General features: G+C 40.2%; 1 protein-coding gene across 1 annotated transcript; it reads right to left on the bottom strand.

Annotated features, from left to right (window-relative positions):
* Positions 1–625: 625 nt before the first annotated feature.
* prpf40a (PRP40 pre-mRNA processing factor 40 homolog A) lies at positions 626–10555 on the bottom strand. The gene is made up of 26 exons (XM_083908641.1): positions 10505–10555; positions 10200–10343; positions 8491–8574; positions 8083–8101; positions 7963–7982; positions 7814–7855; positions 7596–7706; positions 7152–7272; positions 6834–6858; positions 6501–6734; positions 6289–6394; positions 5310–5374; positions 5046–5210; positions 3979–4087; positions 3737–3887; positions 3514–3647; positions 3294–3408; positions 2996–3087; positions 2787–2903; positions 2034–2171; positions 1845–1940; positions 1665–1751; positions 1477–1567; positions 1316–1377; positions 1074–1229; positions 626–987 (listed from the first exon to the last, which is right to left on the bottom strand). The coding sequence occupies exons 2-26, from the start codon at positions 10341–10343 to the stop codon at positions 898–900; spliced, it is 2574 nt and encodes an 857-aa protein (XP_083764767.1). The 5' UTR covers positions 10505–10555; the 3' UTR covers positions 626–897.
* Positions 10556–14921: the final 4366 nt, after the last annotated feature.

Below are 14921 nucleotides of genomic sequence, written 5' to 3' on the forward strand. Positions count from 1 at the left end.
ATGATCGAATAAAATATTTACATACATTTTTTGTGTATATTTTTTTTTGTTCTTTAAATTGACCAAATTTGAGAATCCACAGCTACTGAGTTACTGAAACGGACCTTTTAACAGGAATGATCTGACTTCAGTGCCTCTTTCTTTCCTCAATGTACACATCTGTACTTGGTGGTGGTTTGAACACAGTTGAGTTTTATCTGGATTTTGTTTTTTCACTTTTGCACTTCGTTCTGAACCTTAATGCTAAGCCCTTCTTCTCTTTCAATCACTTTTATTCTGCAGTAGTCTGGTAACATCAACGTATATCTACAGGTAAATTGAGGAAAATGGTGTTTATCAACTCCCAAAATCCATAGAACTCATACTGGTCCTTCCAAATTTTTAATTTAAAGAGGTTGATGTTTGACGTAAGAAATTACACATAATTTAAGTCACCTTTGACTGCTTAAGTATCCACAAACAATCCAAAGAAAAGGCATTTTATTACATTTTACTACATCAATTTTCGATCACTCCTTAAGGATACAGATGAGTTCATTTGGACTTGTTGCATTTAAGACTGCAGTCAGTTGGACATTAAGATATGCTTTTAATTGAATATAAAAATGAAGGCAATGGAAAACATGTACAACTACAGTCAACTAAAAATTTCCTTAAAGATGACGAGCAACATTAAACGATCATCAGCTATTCTGGATATCAAATTCTTTATCAAATCAGTGAGAAGCTTCAGTGTCTCCTCTTTTCTCAGTGAATGCCAGTAGGAGGTGGTGTTACATGTCACAGTTAGTCCATAAAGGAGTGACCAGAGGAGCAGGTCACGTCACATGAGCCTGAAGGGAATGAATGTTTGGAGAAATGTACAAACACAACTAAAGATCAGCAGAAACATGATCATCAAGGTGCGTCCAGCTGTTCCAGTAAAGTTCTTCTCCTCTTCTCCAGCTCCCCTTCGCTCAGCTCGCTGCCGGACGTATCCCAGCCACCCTGAGAGCGAGAGAACGGTCATTAACGTTTGAAATCTTTTTGTGAAGGAGCATCATCCTTAAAAACGGAACAAAATGAATATTCACCTCCTCTTTGGCTGGTTTTCTTTTAGGAGACTTCTGTTTCGAGTCGGAGCGAGATTTCCCCCGAGACTTGTCGTTCTCTTTATCCTTCTCTAAGTCCTTGTCGCGTTTTCCGTCGCGCTCTCTTCCTTTCTTCTCCGTGTCAGAATCAGGTGATGCCTGGTTGTCACAATCACACATTTAGATTATACTTCATATAGTTTATGGATTTAAAAGGTCTTGCTCTTCAGTAGACGCAGACTCACAGACTTGTGGCGCCTCTTCTTGGCCTTCTTCTTGTGCTTCTTGGATTTCTTATAGCTTCTCTCTGTTTTTTTATGCAGACAAATGGTCGGTGTTTTGTCAGTAAATGTCGTAAAGCACTCATCAGTAATGATAACTGGATTCACTGTGAAAAACCACTCACCAGATTCTCCGCTCGAGGAGCGTTCAGACGGGGACTTGGACTGTGACCTCTTCTTCTTCTTGTGGTACTCCTCATCCTCAGATTCTGAACCCTGTCATGACATTGAAGGCAGATTATTTAGAGATGACCACGGTGTGACATACGCTCACAGATGGACTTATCAAGCACAGTGGGCGAGGGCTACTGACCGATCGAGAGCGGGACCGTTTCCTGTGGTGTTTCTTGGACTTCTTGGAGTGCTTCTTTGTCTTGGAGTGGTGATGTTGGCACTCATGCTGTAAAAAAAAAAAAAAGACAATGTGTTAAACATCATTATCATAGCTGCTAAATTCAGCTCCTTTTCTCACTCTCATGACTCAAAGTCTTACCTCCAAGACGTGCATGAAGTCTTTAAATATCCTCTTCCTCTCTGACTCCAGAGTCACGTCTTCAAAGGCAGACTCTTTCAGGAACCGCTCTCTTACCTAAAAAAAAAAAAAAAAGGATTTAGTACGTTTATGAATAACAGAAACCAGTAGACACTTGGTTAATTGTCACTTTAAACAACACAAACGTACTCCCTCCCATGAAGCCTCGGGCTCCAGTGGTGGTGTGGCCTGTTTCAGCATATTCTTGAAGGCGGCCTCTTTCCTCTTCATCTTGCGAGCCTCCTCCTTTTCACGCTCCCTCTCTCTGGCTTCAGCCTTCTCCAGTAACTGAACAGGAAGTGGGTGAAACTAATCAGTACGATTCAATTACGCCATTACATCTTTGATCAGTTCAGACACGGATAGCTGTGTAAAATTAATTACAGTTCAAAGGTTTGGGGTCAATTAGAAACATTCTTATTTTTTAAGGAAAAGCCCTTTTTTTCAATGAATATAACATTGAATCAATCAGAAATACACTCTATAGATTGTTAATGTGGTAAACGAATATTCTAGCTGCAAACGTCTGGTTTTTAATGGAATATGTACGTAGGTGTATAGAGGCCCATTTCCAGTGTTCTAATGCTATTGGATGATTAGAAAACCTTTGAAAACCCTGAAAACAGTTTTGCTGGTTCTTTGATGAAAGCAAAGTTATTATTTCTAATCTTGACAATGTCTTGACTATATTTTCTATTCATTTTGCAACTCTTTTGATGAATATAAGTGTGAATTTTAATGGACAACACAAAAAAAGTGTATAGGTGACCCTAAACTATTGAACGGTAGAGTAATCAGGTGTCTATTTCCACATAGTAGTCATTTTATAGTAGTAAAAGAACATTTTCAAATTTTAAACGTATGGCACAGAATATAAAGGACAGGAGGAAACCGAAGTCTTACACTGTTGAAGGCCAGCTTTATGTTTCCTGCGTCCAGGGTGGTGGCTCTCTTGTCCGAGCTGATGACCGATCCAAAGTCATCGAAGCTGGTGTTCACTTCCACCAAGAAGCCTTTGTCCTTTAGAGGGAAAGAGCAACAAATTAAACCTTTCAAAGATGATATGTGCAGATGTTTTAAGTGTTTACTCTTTGCACCAATGAGATTCTCACCTTCAGGATATCTTTGATGATCCTCTTTTCATCGTGGTAGCGAGCCTTCAAGTCCTCCACGTAGAATTTGAACAGGTCCAGTGGAGTGGAACCTGCACAAATACACAAACCAGTGATGTGATTGAGGACAGTGGCTGATTGTTGAATGAAAAGTAAACTCAGATCAACAGCGGTCTGCTGCGCGTCGTACAATATTTACATCACGAGTCATGTCACGTTTTATGTGATTCACGTGTTCCAGCGCATTCAGGGCACGAGGACATGAGTGAAGCCGCGTGTCTGTGACCGGCCGTCTTACCTGGCTGACCCAGCATGTTGACGAAGCGGATGTCTGAGCTCAGGGTCGGGTACATCTCCATCCAGGCAGACATGGAGTGAAGCTGACCGTGGTCATGGAGCTCGTCGAGAAATTTCTGCGAGGAAAGCAGCAAAAAAGAAAAGAAAAAAGATTTAGGTCAGCGACTGATACCTCATGTTTAATTTGAACCTCTAGCGCATCTGCATCCATGCTCTCTCACCTGGAACGACTCTCTATTCTTGCGTTGTCGTCTCCTCTCTCTGAGGAGAGTCTTCTGCTTCTCTTCTTCCTCCTCTTTCTCCAGCGCTCGGATGTGCTCCTCAAAACAAATGAGAGCGTCCTCCTTGTCCATATCTGTCGGGCACACAGTAACACTGTCAACAGTTCTGCACGGCAACAACGGGGCCTTCGACTTCTTTCTTTACATAATAAGGCGCTCATACTCTGCAGCTCCTCGTCTTCAGCAAAGGTGGGGTTGTCGAGCAGGTACTGCTGGGCCTCAGACCAGGTGGTGCGGTAGGTGACGTTGGCCATGTTGTCCAGGATGTTCTTCAGAGCTTCCCAGTTCCTCTTTCTCAGCTGCTTGGCTTGCTCCTGGAAACAGTAATTTACCAAAACTTGGATGCTCAACGATATCAAAGACTGAAGACTGAATAATAAGAATTCTGCCTGATCAAAGTCTTACCTTCTCTTTCTTGGCAAGATAGAAGAGCACGTCTTCATAGATCTCCAGTCTGTCTCTCTCTGGAACGCAGCTCCAAACCTCGAGCTCGTTGAACATCTGCTCTGCTTTCCTGAATTGCAAGAATGGAGATACTGTATATTCATTTCTTTTTTTTTAACCCAATAATCCACATGAGGGCAGCATTTCACTGCCCAAACAAACCTCGGATAAATTCAAGTGTTATTAAATGCTTCGTGCAGACACGCACTCTTGTATTTCTACCCATTTTAAGACTTGCGATCACTTGCATTCATTAGGACAGCCCACCTAAGACCTTATCTTCAAACCATAACAAGTAAATGCCTAACCCTAACGATTCAAATACAAGCCTCAAACTCAGCCAGATTATGCTATATTAGGACCACATAGACCAAAACCTGCTATATTAGGTTTTGGTTTTGGACTACTGGTCCTGACAAGGTCAGTGTTTATGCCAGAAAAAGTTCCAAAAGACAACACTCACTCACTCACTCACTAACAGCCCAGTCAGCACTCTCCAACTGTCAGTTCAGTTGTGTGCTATCCCAGAGTGCAACTCGAGCCCCTGCCACAAACCCCAGTGCCAGCTGAACTCTGAAACTCGCTCGCTGTCAAGGTCACCAGTCAATCTGTCCGTCCACTCTGTCCGTCATCATGACTTTCACTCAAATGCCAAACCAAAACTCAACCAAAAGTTTTACAGCATCTCTTATTATGACAGCTTCATGGATGAATAAAAAATAGGGCTGAAACAATTTATAAACATTATAATTACCAAACTGTAAAGGCTGCATTTCTTTTGACTGTCTTATGGCCATTTAAAATGCAATTTGACCCAGTTCATATTTTCATATTATGTTCTGCCTGAGTAAAAGAACAAACAGTCGAGCCACAGAGTGATGATGAGCTTTAACAGGTCACAGTTTAAGTGGAAGCCAACATGCGTCAGCCACAGATGACCTTTCACTCCTCTCATCTGTACAACCATATTGACAATTCCAGGGGAAAATAAATCAATCAGGGGAAAAAAAAGCCCATGCAGCACTTACTTGTATCTGGTGGTGGACGTCATCTTGTCGTGGTTCTCCAAAAACCTCTGAAAGGTCTCTTTGGACTCTTTGTATTTAATTCTGGCCTCCTCCTTTTCTTCCTTCTCCGTCTGGACTTTGTAAGCATTGAACGCCTGCTTCTTCTCACTCAGCTTAGGAAGCGCGCTGTAGGGATAAAGGACAATGAGACATTTGTGGTGAGAGTTGTTTATTGTTGTCACCTCCTGGTGTACAGTAAACAACATAATGTGATTTTTTTTTTACCTGTAGCGAGGATCATTGATAATCATTTTCATGGCTTGCTCCCAAGAGGAGTTTGAGGACACACCCTGAAATACAAAAGAATAGAGACCAAGTCGTGACAGACTGTAAGCTCAGACTGAATTGTTTATGAACATGTGTGGAACTTTAATCATATTAAACAATACATCACAGATAAGTGAATTATTTAATAAGCCTTTGTTAGAATAAGTATGTGAGACAGGAGAAGCAATGAGTTGTACTGCGCTGCTCTCAGAACTCAACACATTCTCTTAATTACTAATAGATGCCAGGTTAAGAGATGTGAAGTGGCAATAATTCAGAGATGTGCCCCTTTTGCCACTCTCGGAGAATGACTCATCCATTATGAACCTCTCTCTTGTCAGCTGTCACAGTTATTCTAACTCACTGAGGCATGCCACTTTCGCTCACTGTCTTAATCCCAGGCAGCCCCTGTGCCTTTGATCCAGCAAAGCTAATCAGAAAGACAGAGCCATTAAGATCTTTGCGGGAAATGGCGAGCAATCTCAGAGGACAGCTTTGTGCACAAAATTAAAAAGAGCTTAAATATAACAGCCTTTAAAAGGTGTGTGTGGGTGCTCGGCCACCTTGCAACAAAACACACAAACACATCTGAGGCAGCAGGTGGTGAACCTTAACAACTGAGCTTAGACCTCAGAGGGCCTGATGAGAGATGACACCAGCATGTGCTAGAAAGCCTCCAGCAGTAGGAGAGAGGTCAAAAATAAATATTTAACACAGTATCATACAGGTGATAAACTGTGACATTTGCCTCCAATCATTAACCCAGTTTATAATCATCCAGATTATCCTTATTTTTATTTACTCCTTTGTTAACAGGAATATAACGTATACATTTAGTTCCCGGCCTACAGAGACCGCACAACCATGGTGCACTCTTTCACCGCGTGGCCTCGAGCTCTTGAGCAGGCTAATCTTACTTGACTTGAATCAGCCTCACCTTCTCCTTCAGCAGCTCTTTGAAGGCCTGCTTGGCTTCCTCCTTTGTGTTCCATTTGTACGTTTTCTTCTGAAGCTCTGGCCGTTCTTCCTTTATGACTTCAACGCTGACGGTAAAACATAAAAGTGACATTTTCAGGACACCGAGCCTTGGTGTACATGTGTACGGGAATGGAGACGGTGCTCCTCTTTGTATCAGACATCTTTGTTTACCTGGCTTTCACCACCTCTGTGACAGCCGGGATCTCTGAGGGAACAACTGGCACATCCACTGTCTTGACCTCAGCTGTGAGATGCATGACCGCCTGGGTGAGGTGTTCCTCTGTGATTGCTTTTGCAGTTTCTGCCTCTGTCACAGTTACGACAGGGGCTGTAATATCCATCGCTTGCACTGCAGGAGCTATGGTGATGCTAGGGGCTGCTGCTGCTGCTGCCGCCTCCACCGTTCTGAAATCAGACCAAGATTGTAATAATATTAGTTGTTCATAATGCTGTATGTATAAGGTGTGTGGAGTGAAGAGTGTAGTGTAAATAGGAAACTCTTACCCATTCTCCTCTGCTTTGATCATAGCTGGAATAAACAAAAGGAGGCAGCTGTTAGGCTACTTGTTTTCATTTCAAAGCTTACAACAGATAAGAGAGAATAAAGCACAGGTATAAATGTGCTTAAGGAGCCTCCACGTGTTCCTGTACGAGTGCTTCCAGTGCATGCACATCGCTGATATGAAAAATGTCTTATGTTTGGCATCATTGGCTGACGAGGCCAGCAGTCTGCCAGTCATCATGCTGTTACAGGTGGAGATAAGTGTGGAACACTCCCTGCCTCTCTCATATGTTTGGCAACATCAGATAGCAGCTCCTTACCTTCCAGATCCTCCAGATCTTTGGGTTTGGTCCATCTGGACTCCTTTGTCTGCGAGTTGTAATAATAAGGCTTCCCTGTGTCCGACTTGTACTCCTTCCAGGGACATTTAGACAACATTTGCTAAAAAGGAAAAAAACACACAAGGGAAAACATGTCATTTGGGACACAGTGGACTGAAATACAAGTGCAATGTATGATCCACATAAAAATAGCTCCTCGACATTACCTCCTCTATATTATTTGAATACACGCAAACAGGTCATTTTATTATTCTGAAAGGGGACATGTCTAAATCTGGTGCAATTATAATGGATTATTGTGCTCTGTCCCGGATAAAGGCGAGGAAGTAAGTTTGTTCCGTGCAAAAAGTAAGCCAATATTTAAATAAATAAAAATCAAAAAGTAGGTTTGGAACATGCTATGAGAGTAACAAAGGATGGTACCTCTACAGTAGATTTCAGATCGTCTGGTTTCTCCCATGTGGACTGCTTGGTCTCTGTATTGTAATAATAAGTCTTTCCATCCAGAGATTTGTGTTCGGTCCACAGAGACTTCTGAGAAACACAAAAACAACAGATGTAATTAAGTAGTAATTAACTCTTTTACTTGGGTTTAAATTAACGCAATTGCCAATTCTTTTCATTTTCAATAATGTACAAACCTTCTTTGGCTGGTCTTCCGGTGGAGAGCCATTTGTGGTACTCTGCAGAGACCAAGAAACAAAACAAATTTAGAGGCACAAGGCAAAATAATGGAGCTAATGACAAGAATTCAAACACAGTAAAAATCTAAAAACTACATTATACTTACAGCTGTTCCAGGTGCAGCAGCTGTGAGAATAAAAACACAGATAAGTCACAATCTGGGCTTCTAATGATCACATCATGTGGGAAAATTACTATGACAATATCAAAAGAAAAGGGATCTTACCTGTGGAGTCAACACCAGGCTGTGAGAAAAGACAAGATTATTGGAGAGTTTACTAAAAGGGAATGATAAATTCATCTGGGAATATACTCATAATTCATAGTATTTATGATAATTTGTGAATGAACAGACAAAAGTCATTGTATTTGCACTAATTCACAAGTAAACCAAAGCCAAATCAAACAGTGACAACATGGGGCATGTTACATGCTCATTTTCAGTTTATACAGCCGCTGTACTTGTCAGCCGTTTCATTTCTATCCGTGGTAAAAATATTTGACATCACTTCTTCTTTAGCAGACGTGTTACTTGGCTGTGCAAACGTCTCCATTTAGCTTTTCACAGATTTCAGAATATTTTTAAGAAGTGTGAAGCAAGAGCACTGCTGAAAAAAGTAGTGAGGCGATTTACCGGTCCTGTTGGCTGTACAGACGCAGCTGGTATGCGAGGGGGCATCATCATCCCTGGCATCATAGGTGGCATCATGCCTGGCATCTAATAATAGAAGCATCATGAAATATTTATTTGGCATTTCCATACCACCTAGTGTAGAGACGAGTATCAGACACAGTATGAGACGGGGTGTTAGCGTCTACATGGAAGGATGGTAACAACTGGGAGCAGAAGGAGGTGAGACCGACACCGTGTCTGCTGTGCTTATTTATGTGTGATGCCACAGCTTGTGACCTGTGAAGCAGCAACACACCAAACTTCAAACTACATCCTCGCAACCACCTTTTCAGACTTATGTCGGTGGCACTTTGATCTAAAAGTCCTCATTAGAGAATCACATATGCTTGTTAAATGCATGAAATAACGTTTCATGTGCCATATTTGACCCTACTTCCCTTTTTTTCGGTCTAGTTTTTGATGAACTCAAATTAACTGATCCCAGGTAATTATTGATTTCCTCTTTCTTCAACTGTCCCAAAGCAAATACATTTGTTTTTAATTATTTTAGTCTTATCTGCTATATATATCTACCATCAAATTGCTTCTCTATGTTTCAAATTACTTGATATCAAACCTCAACTGTATATGTGAATTTACATGTACCGTTTTTACCTTCCGACTGCCAAGACCAAATAATACTGTTTTTAGCAAATTGGACTACAGGTGATTCAATTTTGTGAATTGATCTTGTGATCAAATCACTATAGACAGATGTTAATACTAGGTCTGAACTGACTGCAGTAGATGAAGTCTACTGTTTATCCTTTCAAACAAATAGTTCCTTAATGACTTCAGAGGAGCTAGATTTACATATACTTAATAAAACCAGCTCTCTCTTGCCAAAATAATTAACAGTCAATTGAGTCTTTCTAAAACAATAAAATAATAATAAACTTTATTTACATAGCACTTTACAATGTTGACAGTCTAATCAAACCTGATTAAATATCTCAAGGCATTATGCCTAGTAAGGCAGAGGAAGAAAAAAAAGAAACCCAACAAAACACACAATGTGCAAGCACTAGGCATCAATGGAGAGGAAAAACTCCCTTTAAACATAAAGAAATCTCCAAACCAGAAACAGAGGGGGGACAGTGGAGAGGTGGGGGCGCTGGGTTAAAGGATGTTGAAAATGTTGCCTGTGCTGTTGCTGGGCAGTACGGCCAATAATGTATATCACCGTAATGTTGCGTAACGATTTCACTGTGTACAACTGTATTTTTTATGCATGAGCATGAGTGAGTGCTCCAGCGCGAAAGAAGGAGCGACACATCGGAGTGTGTGTCTGTTAACACAATTACATACATTATTGGTGCTCTCAGATGTGTTTTCTGCTTAGGTGGTGGAGTAAATTCATCATTTCCGCAATTACTAAGCCCTTAGCATGTTTGGTGCAGCAGTGAAAAGGGTCCCCTGTCAAATTCTGTTTTCTGCTGCACCGTGTTCTGTTTTTCATATACCAGCCTTGAGATATCCAAACAATTCATAAAAAAAGAAACACCAGCTTTCAGTATGAACCGGTATACCGCCCAGCACTAGTTTGTGCTGAAAAAGTTTGAAAGAAGGGATGGAATGGCTTCAAAGACCAGTAGAAGTTACCAACCCGCAGACCTAACAAATCCAAGAACAACATTCAGACAAATCTGTGAGGTTTTAACAAGACTAACCTGTCCCATTGGAGGTGCCCCCATTGGTGGCATCATTCCAGGGGGAATTATACCAGGAGGCAATGGAGTCATACTCGGAGGTCGCTGTCCCATTGGTGGCATTCCCATAGGAGGGTAATGAGGTGGTATGCCTGGTGGTCCCATCTTGACAAAGCAATAGGAATAGAAAAAAAAAAAGGGTCATTAGAGGAAATTAAACATCACTGAAGGCTTTAAAATTGACCGAAGTCGCATCAACCCTGAATGACAACTAGTAACAATAAGAGGAAAGCTATTTGTCATACACATCTCTGTCACTGACTTACAAATGGGGGAGGTATCCCTGAGGGCGGTACGCCTGGATAAGGTGGCGCTTGGCTCGGGCCATTATTAGCCTCCGATGAAGACTGTCGTGAATAAGAAACACCAGTGTCAGTGATCTCACAACAGCCATCGGTGTAATAACTCAACACAGAGTATGTCCAAATCAGTCCCCATCTTAATAACGTATTGTTTCCTTTGATTCTCTCACTTTAATATTAGTCTAAATATTAGTATAATTCAAAGAAGTTGTGTCAGTAAAACATGCGAAGAAACAAAATCTGACATATAAAAGAGGAAAATCATCAAATTATAATCAAGACTGTTCCACACTTGTACAACTGAGGGTGGACAAAATATGCATCTATCAGCATCATTCAATACAATTCAACAGCAGCAGAAACTGCAAGAACAGAAAGTATAATCACCAAAGAGAATTAATTGAAGATGTGTTGTTAAGCTACAATTTTGGTGCACAATAACTATTCAACGCTTTTAATCAGAGGTCATCATAAAATCATAAACCACAGGATCCAAACCCCCTCCACTCCGTACCTGTACCTAAAACTGAAAAATCCCTGATAATTCATTGTTTGACAGAGATTAAGTATTTTCACTAGACCTGCTTTTCAAGCCTTTATGTTTGAATTAGGGATGGGCATTTCAAGCAAAATGATTAAGTTAAAAGTCACTGGGAGATTATCCAACAAACATTAATTACATTAACAAATTGATTTTTTTTTTAATCACCAAAGACTGCAAATCACCATGTGCAGACACATCACTGATTTCCAACAAACTATTTGGACCAGAGTCAGAGAGTTAAACACACAGGCAAGAACAGACAGATTCGGGAACAAAAAACAAATTGGTATACCATATTCTGACTCTTCAGAATCAAATGGGGGATTTTAATTTAAAACCCTTTTTCATAAGTTTTGTGAAATCAGCTATATAGGCTATATTTAAAATGTGCATCTAAACTGTTTTATTTTAAATCTTTGTTATGCAGACATATTGTTAACTTAACATTAGAAAGGAGTATAATTTATTTATCAAAGTATTTATTTGTATCCCTCCTGTTTTAACGTATAAACTGACAAAACACATTAATCGGGTTCTCTCCTGATGAACACATACGTATCTGAACTGACTGGTTCATAAAATATATTTTGACGTGTTATTTAACTCCGATTAAGTCTCAGCTATGATAAAAATTACTTCTTGTGAAGTAAAATGAATTAACTTCGCCAACTTAGACGTCACTGAGTCTGAGACCATAAATCGAACATACTTCCATTGTTCATGTGGTTCTAACCGATGCCAAATTAACACCGCAACATGTACATTACCCCAGATAATGTAGTAGGGAATGTGTGTGTCTGTGAATGCTTTACATTCACCAATGACCGTTAGCATGTATCTGCGCCCTCTGAATGAATGGAGGCTGATTCAGAATGACCCTAAAAAGCTAACACGAGAGCTTAGCTATTTTGATTGGGCAGCTAGTTCAATACATATCTTGCCGCCATGCGATTTTTCTATCTAATAGTATTGTTTCATAACATTACACACGCATGTCAATGCTATACACAACCGAAGCAAATTGTGTGGTGTAACTTTATCTTGTTGGACATAGTTCACGAAAGTCTGAACCATGACTATAAGGTGTATTTGCCGCTACCTTAGCTCAGCGCTAACACCGTATGCTAAACGGTGAAGTCCGACAATGAACAATATGCATTAATATCATCGAGGAGACACAGAACTACACTTAATTGAACGGAAAATTGTCAGCTACAACGTCTTTGCCGTCTCTGACTTTAACTTTACAGTACAATAAATGTTATTTTAGCACACTTCACTCACCATGTTGGCGAGAGGGTAGGAGCCTCGGAGAAACTTCAGCACCTCTCAACAACGAGCAACGTGATTGGCCCAGCTGCCTCCAGACGGAGCGGGTTCAAAGGTAAAGCTTCGAGAGCGTCCAGTAAGCGTTGGCAATGTGCAGAAATGCGCTAACCCAACACGGAGGGACACAGGTAAGATTGTTCAGCAACTCTTCTAGATGCTACTCTATACTTAACAACTAGTCTTCTGTCTCTAAGCAAACTACACCGCAAGTGAACTACCGTGAGCTGAACAAGCCATTAAGTCTCGTCACTAATTCTCCTGGCTGTCAACACTTGTCGTGCGCAAGAGGACGCAGTGATATGCACTAATTTAACAAAAAAAATGAATGAAACGCAGCTGATAAAGTCAGGTTTTCATGAAATACATGTAGTAAAATGTAACAGGTGCATTCAAAATATACATTTAAAACTGTATTTGCCATTATCTCTATTCTAAATTCCTTGATTAGACAGCAAATGCACACGCGTGTATAAAGATACAACCAAGCCACACTTGAAAAACAAACAAAAACACAAGATTTAGCACTTACGTAAAAAAGTTGCAAATTACAACAAAACAGCCTTCAAAATAAATGTGAAGATTATGAATATACTGATTATTAAACAGTACTAATGCAATATAAAAATGTGATAGATTTACTGTAGCTTACAGCCTTGCTTGTGTATGTCCACATTTATTCAGTCACTGTTAGCATGCTAGTAATCACATTCATAAATCAAAGCAGGATGCTATTACATAAATGTTTGAGAAAATTACATTGATTGGAAGTTGAATGTGATTTTAATCCTGATTTTTATTCTGTCTGATTGATTTAGTTGCAATCCTTACTCGACATTTCCTCAATTCAGACTTCTTTGCCAGTCTATTTTTTTTATATACTGTTTCTCAGGATTGTAGACGTTATAACAGGTGCCCTTTTCAGAAGCCGGGGTAGCTTTGTGTTCAGACACAGCAAAATTACCTCAGTGTATTGGGGATAATTTGGAGAACTGGCTGTGATTTTCCAATTATTGGCTTCTGTGACATGGCTGTCTTGGCTGGAGTGATTCCCAATGATGGTGGGAGATTAGAAAGCAGTCAGTGTTGTCACCTTTTACCTCTGTAAGTGGCAGAATGATCTCCACTCTTCCTCCCGTTTCCTCATACTCATATTTTCTCACACGAAACAAGCCCATTCTGAAAGATATTCAAATAGAAAATTAATTTGATGGGCTAATAAACACCCTGATTACTCTCTAGAGATTCCATGTACATTTTACAAAGAATTTATTCACCATCTTAATAGGAAAAACTGATGTTTTTGGTATATCACAGCCACTGTGTTTGCTTTCCGTGGAGTTGTCCCTGGGTTTTTAGAGCACTGTGGGAGTGTGAAGCATGCGACGCAGAGTTGTGAAACAGATGAACCCACACGGACGCAGACTGCAATAAACTTTGATGCATTTACTGACAAGTGCCAGAGAATCCCCTATCCATTCTCTTAACAAGGCGACAGTGAGGGGCAGTGATGGATCGAGCTTCAATCTAATGACGGGAGTCAGTCAGCCTCGGTACATCACTTTGTCTTCGGGGGAAACAAACAAAACCAACCATTAATCAACACATTTTTATAGGAATGGATGCTCTAAGAAATTTAAATATGAAAACAATTCTCCTGAAGGGTGTGTATAAAAAAAATCAGCTGTTTTCATCTCTTGATGTCATTTTACTGAATATTAAAATGTCGATCTTTGAGCAAACAAATTAACTAAATTGTCAAATTTTTAATATTTTATTAAGTTGATACTCCACAAGCTAATAAGTGAGGAAGAAATAAATCATCTTTGTCACCAGCAGATGGCTCGTATTCGGCGAGTGACCAAAAATGGACGACAATAAAAGATTTCCCACTCAAATCAAACACATTTCATGCTTAAAGGCGCCATATGTAAGAATGTGGCCAAAAACGGTTACTACATTGAAACTCAAAATACTGAGGTCTTTAAGGTTTCATTTTCTGACATAACTGGCAACCCGTGGTTGCTCGTCAGCCGAGACTCTACTGACTGCAATGATTGGTAGACGGTGGTAGGTGGCGCCATATGGAAAAAAAACATGATTTCAAAACATAAACATGATTTGCGGTTCGCAATTTTTTTTTAATGCAAATATTTTGTCTGTACTGTTGTTGCTGGTGAGTTCAGTTTGTTATATGAATATTATTCCTGAGTCTCTGTGACATATTAGGAGGATTCTATGGCCAGTTGATTTAGATTTATTACATAATGCACCTTTAAGTTGATGCGTTTTATTGATCTCACTGTAATCGTATTTATCATTCATGTGCACGTTGATGAGTAATGACGATCGTTTCTCAGTCTGTTCCTTACACGGCTGATTCACAGTGTATTGCTTTATTTATTTGTATGTGCTGCCACGGTTTGCCTGTACCTCACTGTTGTATGTGTGTGTGTGTGTGTGTGATTGATTCACATTATATGAGGTGGTCAATGTTTGCCTGCAGCCATT

This window comes from Microchirus variegatus (genome assembly GCF_963457635.1).
Source record: "Microchirus variegatus genome assembly, chromosome: 22".
Taxonomy (NCBI): Eukaryota; Metazoa; Chordata; class Actinopteri; order Pleuronectiformes; family Soleidae; genus Microchirus; species Microchirus variegatus.